The 24024-nt window shown below is 41.0% G+C and overlaps 1 protein-coding gene across 2 annotated transcripts in view; it reads right to left on the bottom strand.

Annotated features, from left to right (window-relative positions):
* Positions 1 to 24024, bottom strand: part of LOC105988571 (chromosome unknown open reading frame, human C12orf75) — a 37196-nt gene that overhangs the window by 12839 nt on the left and 333 nt on the right. Inside the window, exons 1-2 of one of the 2 annotated variants that reach the window (XM_013020235.1) lie at positions 22999 to 23045; positions 8251 to 8275 (exon numbers count right to left, since the gene is read on the bottom strand). In XM_013020235.1, coding sequence (XP_012875689.1) covers positions 8251 to 8275; positions 22999 to 23011 — 38 coding nt within the window. In that variant the 5' untranslated portion in view covers positions 23012 to 23045. Of the gene's footprint in view, positions 1 to 8250; positions 8276 to 22998; positions 23046 to 24024 lie in introns of those variants that run through there. The other variant, XM_013020225.1, reaches the window with a different exon arrangement.

Below are 24024 nucleotides of genomic sequence, written 5' to 3'. Positions count from 1 at the left end.
GTGAAGGAAATGCAAATAAAGACAACCCTGAGATACCACCTTACCCCAGTCAGAATGTCCCACATCCACAAATCAGCCAACGACAAATGCTGGAGGGGATGTGGAGAAAGAGGAACCCTATTACACTGCTGGTGGGAATGTAGACTTATACAACCACTTTGGAAAGCAGTCTGGAGGGTCCTCAGAAAGCTGAATGTTGACCTCCCTTATGACCCAGGCATACCACTTCCAGGCATCTATCCTGAACAACAGGAACCAGTATACAAGGACACGTGCACCTCCATGTTTATTGCAGCACTGTTTACAATAACCAGGATATGGAAACAACTCAGATGTCCCACCACAGATGAATGGATTCAAAAATTGTGGTATCTATGCACAATGGAGTATTATGCAGCCATTAGAAAGAACAAAATAATGGCATTTGCAGGGAAATGGATGGAGCTGGAAGAAATCATGTTGAGCGAGGTAAGCCAAGAGCAAAGAGACAAACGGTACATGGTCTCCCTGATAAGTGGATGTTAAATCCAAAATGTTAGGTGATACGACAAAATTAACAGGACTTAAGAAACAAAGGACTTCCACTCATCTGGTCGAATCACTACTAAATAACCCCATGCTGCTGATCACATATATGGTATATATGTGCACACCGGAGGGGAACCAGGAAGACGACACAGAACTAGAGGGAATCAGGAAAAAACATACCACAGCGGGACCCATCAGTTGCACTGGACATTGACCAAAATGAACTAAGCAACCAATGGCAGCGATGGGAGGGAGGGAACAAGTGGGAAAGAGGGAACAGCTGATGCTATGCAAACCAAAAGAAATGTACATATCACCCAATGTGGAAGAAATAACTGCATCGCAAAGCTCAAAGAACTCATAAATGTTATAGACCATGATAGACAATTTGCTCCAGGAAAGTTAGAATGTGTTTGTGACTTTAACTGAGCATCACTATCCCACAATACTGTGAAATTTGGGAAATTGTATAACCACTTAATCACAATAAAAATTTGAAAAAAAATTGTATCAGTAGATACAGCAAAAGCCTCTGTCAAATTTCAACATAACTTCATTGTAAAAAGTGCCAAGGAAACTAACTAGAAACAGAAGAATCATACCTCAACATAATAAAGGCTAGGTATAACAAACTCATAGCCAACATTATGCCAAAAAGTAAAAACTGAAAACATGTCCTCTCAACTTAAGAACAAGATGTCAACTCTCACCACTCATCAAATACAGCTTGAATTCTTAGCCAGAGGAATAGACAAGAAAAAAAGTAAAAGGGAGAAAATAGGAAAGAAAGAAGTTAAATTATCCCCCTTTACAATATGTGGTTCTATTTAGAAAATCCTAAAAACTCTACCAGAAAACTTGCAGATCTGATGAACACTTTTAGCAAAGTATCAGGATACAAAATCAATAGATGCTCAGCACTTTCTCCAAGGCCCTGCCAAGGAAACAAAGTTTCTGGCTGGTAAAACAGGACAAGACAAACAGCTCTTCATCATTAATTTGACCTCAGTTCTAATTTAGTCCAGTCTGGTACCCTTGAAGAGGAGGAAAGGGAAACTGAAGAAGCTACCATGTCTCTTATCTAACAAGATCCTTAAAAGATATCTCGAACTGAATCTAAAACCAGTCTCTAACACAGTGAAGGGGGAAGATGTTTGATTTTTCTTTTTTTCTGTGCTACAGATTGAACCCAGGGCCTTGTGCATGCTAATCAGCACTCTACCATTGAGCTATACCCACAACTCCAACCAAACAGTTTTAATGTGCTAACAGCAGGACCAGATGCAATCAAGCCCACCTCAATTTCTGTCTTCTGCAAGCAAAAGGAAAGGTAGACAGAGGCAGGCAGGCTGGCTGGCTGGCCTCTTCTATTCAGTGGTATAAGCAACCACATCTTTGAATACTTCCAAGAGTTTGAGATGTAAATAGGGTTTAATTTGTTAATGATACAAATTCACATTACTCATGTTACATCATGATTATCTCAAAGGTCAGAGAAAGATGAGGAAACTTAGCAGGAAGAGGTAAGATCCAAGGGCAGAGTCTAGAACCAAGAGTTGGGGTTTGAGTATAAACATCACTTATTTCATAGCTGTACCCAGGACCACTCTTAGCAGGAAAACTTATTTCTGTATTCGAGTGGAAAGCAGTACCAGAGGACTTGCCAATTTTAGTGAGTAGTAACTCCAGTTCCTAGTTAAAAGCAGGTGACATGCTTGTCTTTCCCAGAGGGAGTATGACATTTTCTCTGGTATCAAGACATTTTATTTCTGATTCAGTTTTCAGGTCACATTTTTTCATTTGAAAAATTGGAAGAATGTGATATAATATTATTTAAGAGTGATATCATTTGAATCATTATTTCAAATACTACCTTATAAAGAAAACCTTAGGAGTTTTAAACCACAAGAACCTTTCCTAAGAAGTATGAAAAGTTTATTAACCTTTTTTTGACTGGGTATTTAAAAAAAAAAACACAGATTGGGCATTTAATTGGAATTCAGTCTGTTTCTGGCAGCAGAGATTGAACTTCTTTTCCCATGAACAGACGTTCAAGGAGAGAGAATGTATCAAGGTTAAAGTCACCCACGAGAATCAACATCATCTCCCAGACTTAAGATCACAGGCTCACTGGGCTCTGACTCAGACCTCTGGCCACTGAATCTATAAAAACATTTGCAGAAACCAGAATTATTAAAGATAGACTGAACCATGGTAACTTAAATTCCTCCCACTTTCAATATTTGGGGAAAATGCTGAAGATATATGCTTAGTTGAGAATTTAAAATGTGACTTATTCCTGCCCAGTAAGCTATTGTTTGGTGATATCTAGCTTACTAAAGTTTACTGGAACACTTGGCATGGCAAGAAATAAAATGGAATATATGTATAAATATATATAAATATGCATACTTACACATATGTGTACAGACATGAATACCTATGTAAACACACATGCATATTGATTTGGGATTCATATTATGTTGCACATACAGGTATGTATATATTCATTTTCCACATACATTTTACAGCTGGACAGCTTCTGAGCATCCATTAATCCCACTGCTAGCCGGCTTCCTATGAACTCAATAAAACCATCATGGCGCTCTTCTTGCCCTATTAAGATTGAATATCTCTATCCACTCAGAATCTGTAGGTAATTATGCACCTTTCTGATTCATACTCATCCTGTAGCTGTTTTCCAAATGAGCCTGGGACACTGGATGGCTCTGTAATCATAAATAAATTGTAGCCTCCTGTAGGCCAGAGTTCCAGCAGGTGGATGCCCTGGATCCAGATCTATTGTGTGTCCTGTGGCTGTTCATTCCCTAGGGCTGGTAGGCTTTCATTAACCTGTCTTTGTTATCAATGTGTACTCTGTTCATGCCTATTTAAAACCAAACGTGTATGGCATATCTTTTCAGACATTTCACACTAATTTCCATAACCAATAACTACCACTTTTAGTAAATTAAATCTCAAAGTTAATACATCAAATATGTAAACTATTCTTTGTTCCTTCCCCAGTAGCACATGGTAATCAAAATACCTTTTCAGGATGGCAATGTAGCTTAGTGATAGAGGGCTTGCCTAGCATGTATAAAGCCCTGGGTTCAATTCCACAGTACCACTATACAGAAAAGGCCAGAAGTGCTAGCCTTGAGCAGAAGTGTTAGCCTTGAGCAAAAGAAGCCCAGGGCCAGTACCCAGGCCCTGAGTTCAAGCCTCAGGACTGACAAAAAAAAAATTATTTTTTCGTCTTTATATTTGCTTCGATTTTTGGTTGTTCAAAGTACCTATTCCAAGGGACCTAAAGTTTTCAAAGGTTAAAAAAAATTGAACCACATCATGTTTGAAACAAACACAGGTGACAAATACCAGCAGCCAACTGCTCTAATTAACATTTCCTAACTCACCCTGACTACAACTTGTCTGGTAATTCAGAAAGTTCTCATTTGTCTTCCAGAACAAACATACTTATAGGACCAAGACACGATGTATTTTTTATTTATTCATCAGGAAAAATGTTCTAAATATAGAGCTATTCTTTTTAGAGCTCATCTAAGAAGCAGAAAAACAGCCTGGTGTTGCTTTTTCCCCCCCTAGATTTCCAGTGCCAGTAAAGAGGCTGAACTTGTTTTTACTTGTAAACAGTACAAATTTAATATGGAATCCTCTAGAGCATGCATGTGATCTATTTTTATTACTCATGGTAATCTTTTGGAATAGGTGTATTAATTGACAATATTTACTATAAACCTCCACAGGAAAATATAATAAGTTAATTTTCTTTACAGTGTTTTATAGTGCCTGTTGCTCCTAAAGGTGGGTCCAATTAATTCTACCAAATGTTTTCACAAGATTTCTGACTGAATTCATATTTTACCATGGACTGTTTGGGCCTATGCTTAATCTCGTTCATTTGTTCACAAGTTCCAAACTTCTTTGGACAGCTGTTTTCCAATCTCCTCTTTTGGTTGAGTCCCTTGGCCACCACTGGTCTCTTTCTTTCTTCCAGAATGTGTTTCTGGGGAACATGAGTAGCACCCATTTCAAAGGAAGGCTTCTCACCTTCTCTTTGACACAGGCCATGGATCAAGTGCTACTCTGCCATCTCCCTGCCTGCCCTGACTCTGCTGCTACAGCAGTGTGCGGGGGCATCTCTGTGTGAAACCTCTGCTCTACGATGTTGTCTATCTCCTAACCTTAAGAACCCTGCCCTTCTCTCGTGATACAGCCCTACTCTAAATCTAAAGATGTGCATTTTGTTCCTCTACCTCAGTATCTCAAGGAGAAGAGCCTACCAGCCTCTACCTCCTCACAGGGCTCTTTCAGAAAGAACAGATTTCATTTACTCAAAAACTCTCCTCTTTGGAGTTCTGCCTTTGTTATACAAACCGCCAAAGCCCTAACGATTTTGACTATGGCCCACAGTCTTTCTTTCTGACCATCATTAAAAAGCAACCCCATTTTTAGGTTCCCTTGACTTTTTTTTAGGGAAATACCAATTTGCCAGCTTTTGCCAAGTAATTAGTGGAGCTATCTGATTGGCTCTGGTAGGGGTGAGGGGGACACATAACCCAGGCCTTGCCAATGAGAATCTGACATTCTTCTGGCTCACTAAACTCTTTTGGAGAAGGCTCTGGTCTTTTTTATTCTTTTTTTTTTTTTTTTTTGCCAGTCCTGGGGTTGAACTCGGGGCCTGGGCATTGTCTCTGAGCTGCTTTTGTTCAAGGCTAGCGCTCTACCACTTGAGCCACAGCTCCACTTCCAGCTTTTAACCCAGGGTTTCAATCATGGTAGGCAAGCACTCTCTACCACTAAGCCACATTCCTAGCCTGGCTCTGGTCCTTTTCTGACAAGTGAGAGCCTGGCTCTAGAGTTGCTAATGAAAATACTAGGAAGAGAAGCTATTTTTTTCACTAAGGGTGGTATGATAAAGACTGCCCATCTCTGTCAATACCAGGGGAAAGCTGCCTAAGAAGGGAGCCAAGATAGGAAGTCAGAGATATAGACCTTCATCCTCTCACTTGGCCACCTGGATCCTGCTGGGCCCAAAGCCACTTCGCTTGGGGCTTTTCCACTACGGAGCCAATGAATTCCTTTTTGTTTGTTAAGATCATTTGAAGCTGGTTTTTGCCATTTCCAACCAAAAATATCACAACACAATCCACTGGTGCCAAATAACTAACATTCACTGAGATAGAAGAAAAGCAGGGTTGACTTTTGCAGGTTTGTAAGGCAGCCAAATGTCATCACATGAAATTTACTTCTGTTTTGTTCTCTGGTGTTGCGCTGCAATTTAAAGAGGGAAAGGATAAAAGGGCCCTCTCAAACAGGCTCAGGGGTCTCTCTGAGGACAACTAAACCCCCAGACATTGCCTGGGTTTCAATTTGTCTAAAGTCCACCTTTCAACTACTGTTTTCACCTCCAAAGCCTCTTCTAGGATCTATTTCTATCAATTATTATCTCTCCACAACACACACACACACACACGCACACACACACACACACACACGCACACACACACACACAACCCAAGCTCCCCAACTCTGGGTTTCTACTCTTTAACCCACGTTTCTTGCATGTGAAACAATAAGCAGAAAAAGCCTTCACTATTACAAGTCATCCAAATGAAAAGTAGGTGGAAATATTAACCAATGAAAATGTTGACAAGTGAAAAATGCTAATGATGGCTGTTTCTAGTGGTCAGATCATACCTAATTTTTCACTTCCTTAAAAAAATTCGTCTTCTATGTTTCCCAAAGTTTCCTGCCATTTCTTTTGTAAGGAAATATATTGACATATGCTTCCTCTTTCTGCCACCAAGGAAAACACCATGCATCTGCTTCCTCACTCGCTTCTGCTTCAACTCGACCATTACTCAATCCACTCCACTCAAACTACAATCATCCAGTGGCATTTCTGCCTCCTGTGGCCCTCTTTGGAGCATCATTCATCCCCCCCTCAGCTGTTCTTTTCCTCTTCCTTCCACATTAGTCACTCAACACAGCTTATCAGTGGTGCTTCCTAACACATCCGCTCATTTCCAGGACACCCACCTGCCAGCTGACCCCTTGTGGCCTCATGTTCATTCCCGTTCTGTACCTGCCCCCTACTGCCCACACACATCCAGTCCTGGATTGTAAAAAGTAAATGCTGTCTAATTACTTAGGGATTCTTGACTCGATCCAGGGGATACAAGTAATAACTGCAAGGTTACGTAAGTATAGGGCAGTGTCTGGGGAAGGCATGTGGTGACAACATCTAAAAATGGAAGAAAAAGATCGGAACACTGGGAGAAAAGAATGAGGCAAGGACTCAAGGCTCACTGCAATTAAATATTTTCCCTAATAAACACAAGCACTGAAGCAATTAATGACTACTTCTTTTGTGCCTAAAGTCCCAGAGAATTATACTACTCCATTCTCATCTTCTCAGAATTTTTCTTTGTAATTAAAAAAAGAGTTTCTATTTTAAATATTGGATCAGGGACAACAGTCAAGCTTCATCACTCTCCCTTTCCCCAACATCTGTGCAAGTCTTTTAGAAAGTCTGGACACTTCTTCCCTAGGCCAGCAGGAAGTTATTCAAGACTTGCCTGTGCATGGCAGTCTCACCCCAGGCCATTCCTCAGCCACAAGGAAAACCAAAAGCATCCACCCCTCCTTTACTCACGCTAAGTTGATCCCTGTTAGTGCTTGTGGCCGGCCATCACCCCAAAACCTCAGTATGTGAATCATAAATCCTTCATACTCCACCAGTCAGTCTTGACATCCCACCTATCTGGAGCAGGAAGGCTGATCTCAACTTCCACAATTTAACTACAGTCTTAGACACTGTCATGTCCTTACTATAACTGGATCACAAGTAGGAATATACAAAAGAGAGGAACTACAAAAACACTGTAGGGAAATGTCCCTTTATTAATGTTCTATTATGGCCTAAAGATCAATTCAGTGATGACTACTTAACATGATGTCTGGGTCTACTCTCTGCAACTAAAACAAAGTACATGAAACTGGGAAATTTACAAAGAAGCTTATTTGGTTCAGGGTTGTAGGTGCTGGGAGGTGATACCAGCATGTATTTGGCCTGCAGCTGCATCATGATGTAGCAGAGGGTGAAACAGAGCAAGTGTGTTAGCTCAGGTCTCTTCCTCATCTTATAAAGCCACAAAAATACCATCATCAGGCTCCCAACCCTTATGATCTTATCTAGTACCTCCAAATACCATTAACATAAAAATTTGAGGAATGAGTTTCAACCACACAAACCTTTGGGGGACCCAATCAAACCATTGTAAAGGGTCATATGTATTCACCTGAATATCTAGTCATCAACCTTACAACAGTTCAGTATGTATAGGGCAAATGTGTGACTCCAGTCTTTCCTCTCTGTCCAGCTTTAAGACACTGAGGTATCACAAATGCTATATGCTAAATTCTATGATCACTCATTCTTACTAGAAGTCTCTACTCAAATTGGAATAGAAACACAATTAAACATGACCCTATCTTAGGAATGGGAGCTAAAGTACCAGGGTAACTGAAAGGTTAAGATGGCAAGTCATAATAATACTCTTCAAATGGCACTTATTTGTAAACCAAATTATAATCTTTATATGTACATAAAGTATTCTCCCATCTCCTCAGCCTACAAATCTCTAAATGGCACAGTCATGAAAAACAGCTTATAATATGGAAATATGAAGTACTTACATATCTTTAGCTGCTCCTGTAGGGCCTAGAAGGGAAAAGAAAAGGACAGTTTTGTATTAGTGTGAAAATACTGCTACTGAATGTTTAGCCGAATATTTAACTGCAAGAATATTCTAGAAAAGACAAAAGTATGGTTTAAAAAAAGAAATTTCAAAAATGTAAAAGAGAGATACAAGCCAGGCACTGGTAGCTCATGCCTGTAATCCTAGCCAGCCTGGGCAGGAAAGTCTGGGAGACTCTTATCTCCAATAAACTCCCAAAAAGCCAGAAGTGGAAGTGTGGCTCAAGTGGTAGACAAAGCAAGTGGCAGCAAAAAGAAGCCCAGGGACAGTGCCCAGGTAGAGGAAGGGGACTCAAGAAAATAACCAAACTCAATTCTTAAGCTTTCATTTTTAGGTTTGGAGCTAATTCTTCTTATTTTGAGCAATTCCTATAAAAGACAAACTATGGGTTCTGAAAAGAATGTGATCCAATTTTATCTGACAGATGAGGAAACTGGCAGCTGTGGAGAAGCCACACGTCTTCTAGGATAGCAAATACAATGTGTACCAGAGTCACACAACACAGTAGATACCACCACACAGGGAAAGCACAGGGCAAAATGGAGGCAATGGACTCCAAGAATCAGGACATCTCAACACCACCAGTCTAGCTCCAAAAGGAGGCACAGGCATTTCTATCTCTGCTTCAATTGCTCACCAAACCCTCTCACTCCCGTCTCCTACTCCCAGCCCCAAACAGAACACCTCTGTTGGACAACACTCCTACCACTCAATACAAATTTTCTGCCCTTACTTCCTACGGATGTCTGTCTTCATCCAACACACAGAGGTGGAATTAACGTCTCTAAAAAATCTCACTTCCCTCCTGAGTTAAAGGAGGGAAGAAAGAGTACTTTGCTCAGTGGTGCTTGCCTTGTGGTGCTCAGAGCGCTTGCCTTGCATGTATGAGGCCCTGGGTTCGATTCCTTAGCACCACAATAAGCAGAAATAACAGAAGTGGTACTATGGCTCTAATGGTAGAGTGCTAGCCCTAAGCTAAAGAGCTGAGGGACAGTGCCCAGGCCCAGAGTTCAGGCCCCACAACCGACCAAAAAAAAAAAGAGAAAGTTCAAATAATTTCTGCACAAGCCACAGCAGACTGAAGACAGAGGCAGGAGTGCTACAAAAGAAGTCAGAATGCACTGAAAGTATTTTCTAAAATTGTGCCAACCAGCCAGTACCTGTGGCCCACGCCTGTAATCCTAGCTACTCAGGAGGCTGAGATCGGAGGACTGCAGTTCAAAGCCATCCTGGCAGGAAAGCCCATGAGAGTCATATCTCCAATTAACAGCCAGAAAACCAAAACTGGCTCAAAGTGGTAGAGTGCTAGCCTTGAGCAAAAAAGCTCAGGGGCAGTGCCCAGGTCCTGAGTTCAAGCCCCACAACAACAACAACAACAACAAAGAAAACAAAAAACAAAACTGTGACAACCATACTCTGAGGATACTCATTTAGGATCAGTTATACTGCAAACTGAAAGCTGACCATGAAGGTGAGCGATACTAAACTTAACTCCTTTATTGAGGAACAGCAACATTTCAACGAAAACTACACTAAAATTATGGCAGTGTGTGGAGCAATCAGAACTTGGTGGGGAAGTCGTCATTGCTTCACCTTGGTTACACCTAGCAAAGGGCACCATCAAAGTCTCTCCCTGCTGGGTACCCCATTCACCAGCGCAGCAGGCTCCACCTTCCAAATGGAAGTGGACAGATCCTCTTTCTGTTCTAAAACACCTTTCATTTGAAAGGGCAGAATTTATTGAATAGCTGCAATGGTGGAGGAGGGGGAGTCACAGACATCTCAGCAAGTATAGATAATCTGAGTGTAGAATGTACTTTATTTTTGGAGCAAAGCACTGGCGGCTCACCCCTGTAATCCTAGCTACTCAGGAGCTTGAGATCTGAAGGACCATAGTTCAAAGCCAGCCCAGGAAGAAAAGTCCGAGAGACTATCTCCAAATAACCACCAAAAGAGCAGGACTCAAATGGAAGGAAGCAAGCCTAGTAAGAGCCAAGCTCTGAGTTCAAACCACACACCACACCACACACACACACACACACACACACACACACACACACACTTCATTTTCAGAAAAGGGAGGAAAATGTTTCATAGAAGACAGCATGAAGGTTAATGAGAAGCTCATACCAGGGTAGGGAGACTGACTCACCAACATGTAATGTCTCATAGTAAAACTACTAATTTTTTAATGTTTAGAAACCCTAGGCCAAAGCGAAGGTTTGGCCAAATTACAATCTGAGAATCAAGGTTTAAAGTCAGCCTGAGCAGAAAAATTGGAGAGATTCTTATCTTCAATGAACCAGGAAAAAGCTGGAACTGGAGACATAAATAAAGCTTGGTAGAGCGCAACTTTGTGGTAAAAAGCTAAAGAAGAACATGAATCCCTGAATTCAAGCCCCAGTACCAGCACAAAGAAAAGGAAGGAAGGAGGGAAGGAAGGAGGGAAGGAAGGAAGAAGGAAGGAAGGAAGGAAGGAAGGGAGGGAGGGAGGGAGGGAATGAGGGAGGGAATTAATGAGGGAGGGAATGAGGGAGTGAGAAATAAAGAGATAAAGAAAGAATGAATGAATCAAAGAGAAAGGAATTCAAGAATGAAAAAGAAAGGAAAGAAAAGGAGAGGGAGAGACAGAGACAGAGACTAGGCCAAACTATCAGAGTACATAAACATGTAATGTAGAAAAAATAAGTCTACTTGTCCTGCAAAAGTATAAAATTACAAAAAGATCAGTAACAGAAAAGTTATTATACTCACTATATTTTAATCATACTCCACTTAATTATAATTAATAAGATTGAGATGACTAATGACTAGATAATTCATGCAAAAAATATATTAGCCAAAACTATTCAGTGATAAAAATCTCATCTACTTGAAATTGCATTCATGAGTCATATAATACCATTTATTACGCGAATATTTAGAGTGGTGCATCTACTTCTTTGCAGGCCCCAGGGATGATGTTCCATCTCTGTTAATAGCACTTTATTTCCTGCCAACTGGCTCTTTACTGTTTAAGCACACTCTCAGTACCTTAATAGAATAGGCCTTAGAACTAAAGGTGGAAAAAAGGAACCAAAGTTTCATATGACAAGCAATAAAAAATATAGAGAATGTTAGAAATTGCATGAGTAAAAAAATTTAGTAAGTGGTTTGCAAAGCTAATGAATGATAATTATAATTTTAAGTTACCTTCCTAAAACAAAAAGAGAGGAGCAAGGTTTGCTATTAGAAGAAAAAATTATTCTATGTGGTTCTAGGTCCAAGAAAGAACATTTCCAGCAGGGTCCCCATGGTTCACAGCTATAGTCTTAGCTACTCAGGAGGCTGAGATCTGAGGATTGCAGTTCAAAGTCTTCATGAGACTCTTATCTCCAATTAACCACCAGAAAACCACAAATAGCATGGTGGCTCAAAGTGGTAGAGCACTAACTAGCCTTGAGCAAAAAGAGCTCCAGGATAGCACCCAGGCCCTGAGTTCAAAGCCCATGACTGACCAAAAAAGGAAGAAAGGAAGAAAGAGAGGGAAGGAGGGAATAAATTTCCTTCTGCAAGTATCTGTTTAACACTTCAACACTGTGGCTGTTGCTGGTGTTTTTTCATTTCATCCTAAGCATATTTAACTTTACAGTATAGCCTTGAGATGATGTCTGATACATAAAATTGTATAGCAAGCCCAATTTATCCAAACATTCAGAAAATTTCATCAGATACTGAGCTGTCACTGAAAGAGATTTCATCTTTTCCCTTGGTTCTTGGCTCAGAGCTCCTTAAAAACCCTTGGAATTCCCTGGGGGGTGGTGAGGACGATGGGAGCCATCTGTTAATGAATGGGCTCTTGGCCAAGCCCCCAGTAGATGGGGTCTGGTGGCCAGAAAACCTATACCTGAGTTAGAAGCTTGAAACATCAAGCCCACTCTTATTTCTAGGTAGGAAAGAGACACTGGGGAGTAGGTTAATGCCCAATGTCCTCATCAATCATGTCTCTGCACTGAATCCCCACAGAAACCATCAGAGGACCCAGCTAGGCGAGCACATCCATGTGCTGGGATGGTGGTGTTCCTTCCCCCAGGTCCAGGGCACAAAGACTCTCATGCATGGGGTGTTTCCATCACCTTATGCACATCTCCTCCAGCTCCCAGGGGCAATGGGCATTCCCTAGCTGTGGCTGTGGCCACATCATTCACTGCTCCATGCATCTTTTCATCTTCTTTTCCTCTCTGTCTCTCAGAAGAACATTTATCACCCAATTAAGGGGCCAATCAGACCATCCAGTATAATTTCTTCATCTCAAAAGGCCCTGGATCCAAATAAGATTACATGTATACATTTCAAGGACAGCACAAGACATGGCTTTTTAGGGACCACCATTCAAAAACCTACACTACTTTTTCCCTTCTTTCTTGTTTTGGTCTGCTTTGTGTTGCTGTGATTTATCTGGCTTTGTTTGAGATGGGGTCTATGTCAGCTCAGCTTGGTCTAGAACTCATAATCTTCATATTTTTGGAGTCCTGGGATTACATGCCCATCTAACTACAATTGCTTGTCTCCCCCTTTCTCAAATGTGTGTGTGTGTGTGTGTGTGTGTGTGTGTGTGTGTGTGTGTGTGTGTATAAAACCACCAAGCACCAGTGACTCAGGCCTGTGATACATAGTTATTAAGAGAAATGAGATCTGAAGGACTGAGGTTCAAAATGAACCCCAGAGAGAAATCAAGACTCAAATCTTAAAATAACCAGCAAAAAGCCAAGTTGGAGGCATATCTCAGGTGGTGGCATACCAAGCAAGTAAGCAAGTTGTACAAGCATAAGGACCTGAGTTCAAGCACTGATACTGGAAAAAAAAATTTCAAGTTGAGGTACAACTCAGCATACAAACTTGCAAAGCATGCTTTGATTCCTGATATAAATAAATTCCTTAAAAGAAATATATAGTAATAAGAAATTAATATTTTTAAGGGAGACTAATTTTAATGTAGCATGTTCATTTCATAGACATCAATTTTTATTCCTAGTGAATTATCAGCCAAGCCAGCTACAAGATGTGACATGAATTCTGTATGTTTTTAAGCAGACAACACCTTTTCTTTCTTTTTTTTTGTCAGTGGTGGGGCCTGAACTCTTGGCCTGGGCACTGTCCCTAGGCTCTTCAGGTCTAGGCTAGCACTATACCACTTGAGCCACAGCGCCACTTTTGGCTTTTTCTGCATATGTGGTACTGAGGAATCAAACCCAGGGCCTCATGCATACAAGGCAAGCACTCTATCACTAAGCCACCTTCCCAGCCTAACACATTTTCTTGATTCCTATAGATATTCCTTTAAGATCTCATCAGTCTATGCTATATGTGAAGAGGACCAAGCCTGCGGTACCTTCAGTGCTGTTCACATGTGCCAAATTCTTATATGGAAAAAAAAAATAGGCAACTATTTTTCATTCTTCTGTGGTACTGAGGATCCAACACAAGGCCAACTGCTAGCCAAGTACTCTACTCTAAGCTTGGAAGACATGATATACATGTTCATCTTTGAGCAAAAATCTCTTCATAGTTTATAAAATATACATACTGAAATACATTAAACATATTCACTGGTAAGTTGTTCATTTGTATATTGAATCATATTCCATTCCTCAAGCTAAGTGATGAAAATGCACATATATACATACATATACACATATATACTCCAAAATAAAGTGTGCATGAAAAATCTTTATATTTAAAAAAAAAAACCCAGCTGGGCGCTGGTGGCTCACATCTGTAATCATAGCTACTCCAGGAGACTGAGATCTGACTATGGCAGTTCAAAGCCAGTCCAGGCAGAAAAGTCCCTGTGAGACATTTATCTCCAATTAACCACTCAACATGATGTTGTGGCTCAAAGTAGTCTAGTACTAGCCTTGAGCAAACAAGCTCAGGTACCCTGCCTAGGCCCTGAGTTAAAGCCCCACAACTGATGGGGAGGAGGAGGAACCAAAGAAGAAGAAAAGATTTACATATCAATTGTAAGCAGAAAACAGATGGATATGACTCTTATGGGGAATAAAAAAAGTATGCAAGTGAAATAGAAACAGCAACAAGAGACCTACCACCCAAGAAAAGCTCAGGACCGGATGGATTTACAGCTGAAATCCACAAGGCCTTCAAAGCAGAACTCACACCAATACTCCTCCAACTCTTCAATGAAATTGAAAGAGAAAGTTCACTACTGAACGCTATGAAGCCATCGTAACCCTCATCCCAAAACCAGGCAGGGACTCATCAAAGAAAGAGAACTGCAGACCCATTGAACATTGATGCAAAACTTCTCAACAAACTCTTGGCCAATCGACTTCAACAATTCATCCAAAAAATCATATACCACGATCAAACAGGATTCATTTCAGGGATGCAAAGTTGGTTCAATATACACAAATCAATTAATATAATTCATCACATCAACAAGAGCAAGGATAAGAACCACATGATTATCTCATCAGATGCAGAAAAAGCATTTGACAAGATCCAACACCCCTTTATTATGAAGGCTCTGGAAAAAGTAGGAATCCATGAACATTCCTCAATATAATAAAGGCTATGTATGACAAACCCACAGCCAGCATTATACTTAATGGTAAAAAGTTAAAGCCATTTCCTCTAAATTCAGGAATGAGACAAGGATGTTTGCTCTCTCTACTCCTCTTCAACTTAGTATTAGAATGCCCAGCTAGAGCAATAAGACAAGATGCAAACATAAAGGGGATCCAAATAGGGATAGATGAAGTAAAACTCTCCCTCTTTGAAGATGACATGATCTTATACTTAAAGAACCCCATGGACACCACTCCCAAGTTACTTGAGCTGATCCAAAACTTTGGCAAAGTAGCAGGACATAAAATTAACCCTCACAAATCAATGGCTTTCTTGTATGCCAATAATGAGAAGAGCACAGCTGAAATTAGGAAAGCAACCCCTCTTGTAATAGCTCCACAAAAAATAAAATACCTAGGAATTGACTAAAGAGGTGAAGGACCTCTATGATGAAAACTTTAAAAACCTGAAAAAGGAAATTAAAGCAGAACTAAAGAAGTGGAAAAACTTCCCATGCTCCTGGATTGGGAGGATTAACATGGTGAAAATGGCAATACTTCCCAAGGCTATCTACAAATTCAGTGTGATACCTGTCAATATCCCACACTCATTCTTCAATGAAATAGAAGAAGCAATCCAAAAATTCATATGGAACAATAAAAGACCCCAAATAGCAAAAACAATCCATAGCAGAAAGAGCAGTGCTGGAGGAATATCAATACCAAATTTCAAACTCTACTAGAAAACTATAGTAATCAAAACACTTGGTACTGGCACAAGAACAGATCTAAGAACCAATGAAATAGGACTGAAGACCCAGAAATGAACCCACAGACCTAAAGCCACTGAATCTTTGACAAGGGAGCTAAAAAAAAATAGAATGGAAGAAAGACAGCCTTTTCAGTAAATGGTGCTGGCATAATTGGTTAAACACCTGTAGAAAACTAAAGCTAGATCCATATTTATTACCCTGCACCAGAATCAACTCCAAATGGATCAAAGACCTCAAAATAAAAGCAGACACTCTGAAAACATTACAGGAAGAAATAGGAGAAACCCTAGGTCTCCTTGGCATAGGCCAAAATTTTCTTACTAGAGACCCCAAAACACAACAACTCAAAGAAAGATTGGACAAACAGGATTGCATGAAACTGCAGAGCTGCAAGGCAAAGGACATAGCTAGCAAGATCAATAGAAAGCCCACGGACTGGAAGAAGATCTGCACGAGCCATAAAATGGACAAGGGCCTCACATCTAAAATATACTTAGAACTCAAAAAATAAATCCCCCAACAACAAATCCTCAAAGAAACAACTGCCCAATAAATAAGTGGGCTAAAGACTTAAAGAAAAACTTCTCTGAAGAGGAAATAAGAATGGCCAATAGACACATGAAGAAATGCTCAACCTCTCTAGCAAATCAAGACAACATTGAGATTCCACCTCACCCCAGTTAGAATGGCTATAAACAAGAACTCTAATAACAACAGATGCTGGAGGGGATGTGGACAGAAGGGAACCCTACTGCATTGTTGGGAGTGTAAACTTGTTCAACCACTTTGGACAGTAGTATGGTGGTTCCTCAAAAGACTCCACATAGAGCTCCCCTATGACCCAGCAATCCCACTTTTGGGCATTTACCCAAATGATCACAAACAAGACCATACTAAAGCTACCAGCACAACTATGTTTATCACAGCATTATTAGCTAAGATATGGAACCAATCCAGATGCCCCTAGGTAGATGAATGTATCAAGAAAATGTGATATATATATATATATATATACATACATCATACATACACACACAATGGATTTCTATGCCTCCATCAGAAAGAACAACATCGCCCCAATTGTTAGGAAATGGAAAGACTTGGAAAAAATTACACTAAGTGAAATAAGCCAGGTCCAAAGAAACATAGGTCCCATGGTTTCCCTTATTTGCGATAACTAGTACATGTCTAGGACAAGCAGAAAAGATCAAAAGCTACATACATATAACCATATGAGATAATGTTAAGTGAAATGAACCCCAAGACAGGGACACAAGTGGTATTTTTTTCTTTCTTGCTATTGTTTTTAATGTACTTATAATGTTCTATGTGATTCTTTTCTTTCTTTTGTATGTTCTTCCCCCATGGTATAACCACTGTTTTCACTATATCTGATTCTGGTGTCCTGCATCTTGTATATATTTTTATAATTTGAGGAGGGGAAGAGATATAACAAAATGCTTAAATAAGGATACAGGTCGGTAACAGTGAGATGCACAAGACACTATGTTGAAAACGAACTTTATAATTTTGGGGGTGGGAGGGAAGGAGAGAGAGGAATTGGGGAGGTAGGGAAGGAAGGGATGGTAGGGGAAAAACAAAGGAGGAGGTAACAATGCTGGATAGGAAATGTACTCATTACCCTACTCCTGTAACTGTAACCCCTCGGTACAGTATTTTTACAATAAAAAAAATACATGAAAAAAGAAAACTATGCAGGAATGCTTTACTTTTTGTTTTACAAAAAAGAAAGATCCCCTGAGAACTGTATAAACACAACTATAGGAAAATAAAACTCTCTGCAATTCTGAGAATCTGCTATGGGCTCTGTGACCTGTAATAGCTCCAAAACTAGATCGACTTGCCCAAACGAAGTAGAACAAAAGCTCATTACTTCATTCAAAGCAAATGTTTATTTTTATGAAGCCAGTCTTTTTTAAAAAATGAAGAACCATAAGTCATTTCTTCAAATAACGGAAAAAAATTCAGGTCACTCCATCCTAGAAATAGAAAATCATGTCAATGAATTGAACGTGGATGCTTTTTACAGAAGTCTCTGTATTTAAAGATGTCCTTGTTAAGTGGTCATACTTCAGGTTGGTAAAAAAATTAATAAAGGGTAAAAATCATATAGCAAAGAGACACATGGATACTTACCTGCTCTGGTATGATGTAAGCTATACAAATGGTTCATAGTGGAACTGAATAGCTCACATAATTCACCTTCATGAACCACTCACACGGATGACAGGTCAATTCTGGGGTGCTGAAGGAAGTAAATAACTGGAGAACCTCCTGATTCTGCCTCCCCCCCCCACAATAACTGCCTCGACAAAGGCATTCATAGCTCCTCGTCTGCTACACTTCTAAGGTAGTAAATCCGGAAGTATACAGATCAACTCCGTCCTTTCCTATGCTATCTTTACATCTTTATAGTGAGAAGCAACCCCCATTCCGTTCACCAGACTTTTAACAGGTTCGATCATTTTTCATATGGCCATTGCTGCCTCCATCCCACACATGCAGTCCCTCCTGGGGTGGGGCTGCCCCTGCTCCAGAGACTCAGTGCCACAACAGCCTTACAGCCTTACATTGTGCCACCTGGGCTCACAGGCACCTTCCATGGCCCACTCTCCCTTGTGTACCGTTACAAATGTCTTTCCCTGTTAGGTTACACTCTCCCTGTAGTAATAAATGCCACGCTGAGTTCTTACAATAGATGAGGCACTGTTCCAAGCAGTTTAGATACACTAACTCATTTAATATTAAGTAGTTTCTATTATTTCTCCCACATTTTATAGTAAACTAAGGTACAGACAGCTTAAACAAGTTGCCCCAGACCACACAGCAAATGAGTGGCAAAGAAGGACTCCAACTTAGGCTTTGGCTCCACTCTCGGGTCTGAGCTCTAACTGCCTCTTTGTCTTCCTCGCTTCCTATCTGAACCATCCTTCCTTCCTACCACTGGTCACCAGGAAAAGTTCTAAAGCTAGCCTAGCCAGGCTTTGCACTGTCTGGAAATGTGCCACACCCATTTCTGTCTCTAGGACTTCACTCATCAGCACCAGAGATGTCTTCCAGCTGGTAATGTAGGTCAGTGGTAAAAGTACTTGCTGGCACGCAGAAAGCCCCGGGCTTAATCCCCATGCACCACATATGAACTGATGGATGGATGGGATAGGGATAATGATGGATGGATGGATGGAGATGAGACCTCCCTTCCACAATTCTGCTTCTTCAGATCTTACTGATTCTTTGATGCTAAATCCAATCCCATTTCTCACAAGCAGGTTTCCCTTACAGCCAGAAATTTCAGTTCAATCTTTCAATTGCTCCATCAGTCACAGTGTGCCCATAATTTAGGACTTAATTTTCAATTTTACATCTTTTCCAAATATATTCAATCACTCAACTAATTTTTTGAAAGCTCCTCCCAAAAAATCCAATCCAAGTTTTGAGACTGGTATAGAGACTGAGGATATAGTTGTGTGTGAATGAAATGGGGGGGGGTCTCTTGGGGGTTATATGGGAAAGGGGATAATAGATGAGACAGGATGTAAACAAAGTAGAGCAGCAGCTCTTCAGCAAAAGGTAACTCAAAGAGAGAAGCCAGTGTGCTTAAAGAACAGGACAGTGACCTCCTTTCTATTAGGTGAGGGGAGGAGGGAGTAATTTGATATATAAATGACTATTTTGATGATCTCAATAAAATTTTACATTATTTCCCCACAAGGCTAAGCATAATGGGATCACTTCAACACTATCAAAGCATCTACAGATGTCAATTAAGGCTGGGCCAGCGTAGCCACATCTAAAGAGAATGCAATTATCTAGCTAATTGAGGACAAGGAAATAACTAATCTAAATAATTGGACCCAAAAGGATGATATGAATTCTCTAGTTACATAGATAAAGGCCTCCGAATTGGGAGTAGGTTTTTGAAGCTAAGAAGGCCCATGTTAGAATTAATAAATAATTATTAAGCTCCTCCTGCTCTGACTATTGGTATCTAAACAGAAGAACCATTATAGAAACATTCATAAACTGCCCACAAAAATTATGGTCAGAAGGTTGTTTATTACATATCTCTGGGAAAAGCCACAACTAATCAGTTCAAGGAAATTATTATGAGCCAAACACTTCTAAAATTACTCTGATGTAGGCAAAACATGAGTCTGCATTGAAATAGGCTATTGCAGGTATTTGAACCCATTGGAACTTTTAAGGAATTCTTTCTGATTTCCACTACAAAGACATACTGAATCCTCTCAGTGTGATTTGAACAAAGGGCCTGAGGACCTCTTGTACTACATTAGGTTGAAATGCAGAGTTGCTCATTTCTTTGCTTTGTTAGGGGAGAATTCAAGGAAAAACAAGGACATACAGCACCTGACTGCAAAAGTTCCCTACCTTAGAATAAATGTGCCACTTAAAAAACAAGACTACTGCCTGCTGAGTCCTGGTGGCTCACGCCTGTAATTCTAGTTGCTCAGAAGGATCAGATTTGAGGATGGTGGTTCCAACTCAGCCAGGGCAGGAAAGGCCATGACACTCATCCCCAATTAACCACATAAAAACTGGCAGAAAGCTAGTCTTGAGCAAAAATAAACCTCAAGGACAGTGATCAGGCCCTGAGTTCAAGACCCACAACTGAACCCCCTACCCCCAAAAAAGACTGACTTCAGTGTTTCCCAGGAAAAATGTACTATTCCTTACAAAATGAAAAATACAAAAGGACCTCCTACTTTAGTTCTAGGTTAGGGGGGAAAAATCAAGTTCCTATTATGAAAGAGTGATCATATCTAAGCTGGGAGTGTGGTTCAATAGCACAGAGCTTGCCTGGCATGCACAAGGTCTGGGGTTCGGTCCCCAGCACTGCAAAAACAGCAAAAATATCATAATGGGGAGTTCTCATGTAAAGTGTATCATTAAATATCTCCTGAGATCCATGGATGTTCAAGGTGGGTTCTTGTACACATTGCTTTGCCATTATTCTCATCCACTTAACCCTCTCACCTAGACCACCTGCTTATCAACAAGAAGACAATTCTTGATGATTTCCACACAAGAGCAGACCATGTACAAGTTTATAGTTAGAAATCTCCCAGAAGTGAGCCGGGCACCAGTGGCTCACGCCTATAATCCTAGCTATTCAGGAGGCTGAGATCTGAGGATCACCTTTCAAAGCCAGCCAGGGCAGGAAACTCTGTGAGACTCTTATCTCTAATAAACCACTAGAAAACAGGAAGTGGTGCTGTGGCTCAAGCGGTAGAGCACTTGCCTTGAGCTGAAGAGTGTAGGGAAAGCACCTAGGCCCAGAGTTCAAGCCCCATGACCAACCAAAAAAAAAAAAAAAGAAATCTCCCAGAAGTGTAAAGCTACATTGGATTATCAAGGAGCTGATCTGTCTCATTTTCCTCCTAACCTCTGGACTATTGATGCAAACGTGTGGAATTAAATTGCCTCAAATACATTAATATGCATCAATCTGTGTCCTACTAACCAAGGTCACTAGGCAGAAGCCAAGAAAGGCAAGAGAAAAGGAAATAGCTCAGAGCAAAGGAAAACAATGATCTGGGGTTGTCTGGATTACTTAGGGAATAAACTGGGGCTTATTAAAAATGGTAATTTCAAGGTTGGAGACCTTAGAACACTGTTGGGGCATGGAAGTAGATTTGCCATATTTTTTTTCCTCCATAGAAAACTATTTGAGAAAAGCCACTTGGTCTTCAACAGGGCCATAAATTTTTACAATATAGTAATTACAGTTTACAGAGCATTTTTTCTGCTTTATCTAACTTTGAGGTTTTTCATGAGCCCTAGGGAACAGGATATATCTAGCTTTCTCCATGGTACAAAGGAACAAGTTCATAAAAGCAATAAAAAAAAAAAAAGCATAGAAACACAACTGGCATCATATAGAAGGGAAATGTAAGCTTACCTTGCAGGCTTCAAGTTCAGCCTCCTACCAACCAGTTCCCTAAACTTTTCTCGTTTTTCTTTTAAAGGAAAGTATGACTACTGAAAAGTATAAAGTATAAAAAGTGGGACTCCTGGGACAATGCAGAAGCTGTGCCCTGTACATAGCTAGCGGACAATGACATATATTTACTGCATGTCCTATTGCTTCAGTTCAGTGCAAGTTTACAAGCTTGCTCAAGAGTTACTTGGTGCTGCTGTCAGAGCTGAGAGATTGAGTACTTTTGAATTTGGATGGTGGTGTGCTTTTCTTACCCTTCTATCCATCATCCTGATGGATTTCCTTTCTGAAACAAAATTCCTCCCATCAACAGAAAACAACGAAGCGCAAATCTCAAAACCAGCCAGCTGGATACACAAGCAGGGAAATGTTTGAGAATGACTTTGTAAAGCCAAGGGCAGCTCATCTCCAAAGAGATGAGGCAGGAACTCCCAGCACAAAATGATTTCTCTCCCTGTTTTACTGTATGCACTCACTCACTGGCTCCTTTCTAAGCATAAAGTAATTTTAAGCTAGAGAACGCCATGCTCTCACATGGGCTGGCTTTCAGAAAAAAAAAAAAAAGTCATGGGTAAGGCTATGCACTTTCCTTTAGAAAAAAAAATATAATTGTACTCTCTTTGCCTAATAAGAAATGTATTCAAACAACAAAACTCAAAGTCAGCATGGTGGTGCACGTGTGTAATACCAGCACGAAGGAAACTAAGAGGAAGGTCAGGTCTGAGGTCAGTCTAGACTACCCTGCAGGTTTTGAGCCAGCCTGGAGTACATAGTAAATGAAAAAGAAAAAAAAGCCAATCAAGTATATGTAAAGAAAATTGTGTTTTCTTCAGTTATATGGTTCTTAAATGACCATTTCAGAGTTACCCTATCATACCTACTCTTATTCTGATTTTCATTTAGTAATGGCATGCCCACCCACCCAAACCTCAAATCTCATCAAGCAGTTCATTAACAAAATAAATAAATGCACTACAGTCCCTACTTCAAAGGATATTTGTTACAAACCTTTCCTACTGTATTTTTCTTTTGTTGTTGTTTGGTTTTTGTCTTGTTTTGTTTGGATGACAGTACTGAGGCTTGAACTCAGAGTCTGGGTACCCTCTCTAAGCATTTCTGTTCAAGTTTCGCCCTCTACCACTTGACTCATAGCTCTACTTTGGCTTTTTGCTGGCTAATTGGGGGTAAAGGTAGCAGGGATTTTCCTGCCCCATATGAAGAAGAACTGTGATCCTCAGATCTTAGCTTCCTGAGTAGCCAATATAACAGATGTGAGCCACGCTTACTACTTTTGTTTTTTAACTTTATGTGAGTAATTGCTCTTAACTTTTTTTTTCTACTAGCAGAGTAGTAGAGCAGCAGGTTACCCGGAGCCACCATACCTGGTGGTGCAGGGTCACAGTCGAGTGTGGGTGTGGTCTTGACGCTGTTCCAGGTTTCCAAGTAGAGCTTTCTGGCTTCTCTTGGGCCTTTACCTTTACCTCCTTTCCTTTACCTCACACAAGGTAACTGATCTGCCTCTCTGACTGGGCACTACAAAATTCGCTCGTCAGATGTTTAATTCCACAGAGCCAAAGCAACCCATAACATAAACTTTTCCATGCATCACCTGAGTTAACTCCCCATCTTTCAATCCCTTCTCTTGAAATGGAATATCCCACATGTGATCACAGACGACCCCCCCCAAAAAAGGTAATAAAGTTGACCAATTCACTGAGCAGCCTTCCGTACATGGCTCCCACTATTTCTTTTAACACAAATAAGACTTCAGGTCTGCGTTAAAGTAAATGAGTGGCAAGCTCAAGGTTACCAAGTGATTGACAAGAGTTTCCACACCTGTCTGGAAAATACTGCAGCGCCCGCCAGCTACCTGCCTGTGCAAGGTGTGACATCTCACATCTTGAAGGATCCAGGAGCGCTTATCCAAAGGACATTACAATAAGGTCAGCCCATGACTACCCAAAACAAAGCTCCAAGATCTCAGCCCGGGGAGAGGATGGAAGAGCCGGAAAGGGGAACGGGGGGGGGGGGCGGGGGGACGGACACCGGCTGGGTTCGGTAGAAAAGTCGCGGTTTTAGAACAAGTCACTTAACACCCAAACCCGGGCCGGCCCAGGGCCGCCCGGAACTAGACGAAGTGGTTGTAAAGCGAAGTTTCAGGGTGCGTTAGGATGGAAGGGGGTACCCACAGAACTGCCGAGCGCGAAGCTCGGTCACCCCAAAGGGCTGCCGGCGAGCGGGGTGTCCCGCGGGGGGACCCCAGGCGGATGCACTCGGGATCGGGCGTGCGCGCTCCCCGCCTCCACCCCGCGCCAGCCCGCACGCGGCCCCAGCCCGGCCCCAGCTCAGTCCTGACTCGCCCCGCCGCACTTTTCCAGGTGCGGAGTCCCGGC

Source organism: Dipodomys ordii, unplaced genomic scaffold (assembly GCF_000151885.1).
Source record: "Dipodomys ordii isolate 6190 unplaced genomic scaffold, Dord_2.0 Scaffold3, whole genome shotgun sequence".
Classification (NCBI taxonomy): domain Eukaryota; kingdom Metazoa; phylum Chordata; class Mammalia; order Rodentia; family Heteromyidae; genus Dipodomys; species Dipodomys ordii.
This window is presented reverse-complemented; position numbering and strand designations above follow the sequence as displayed.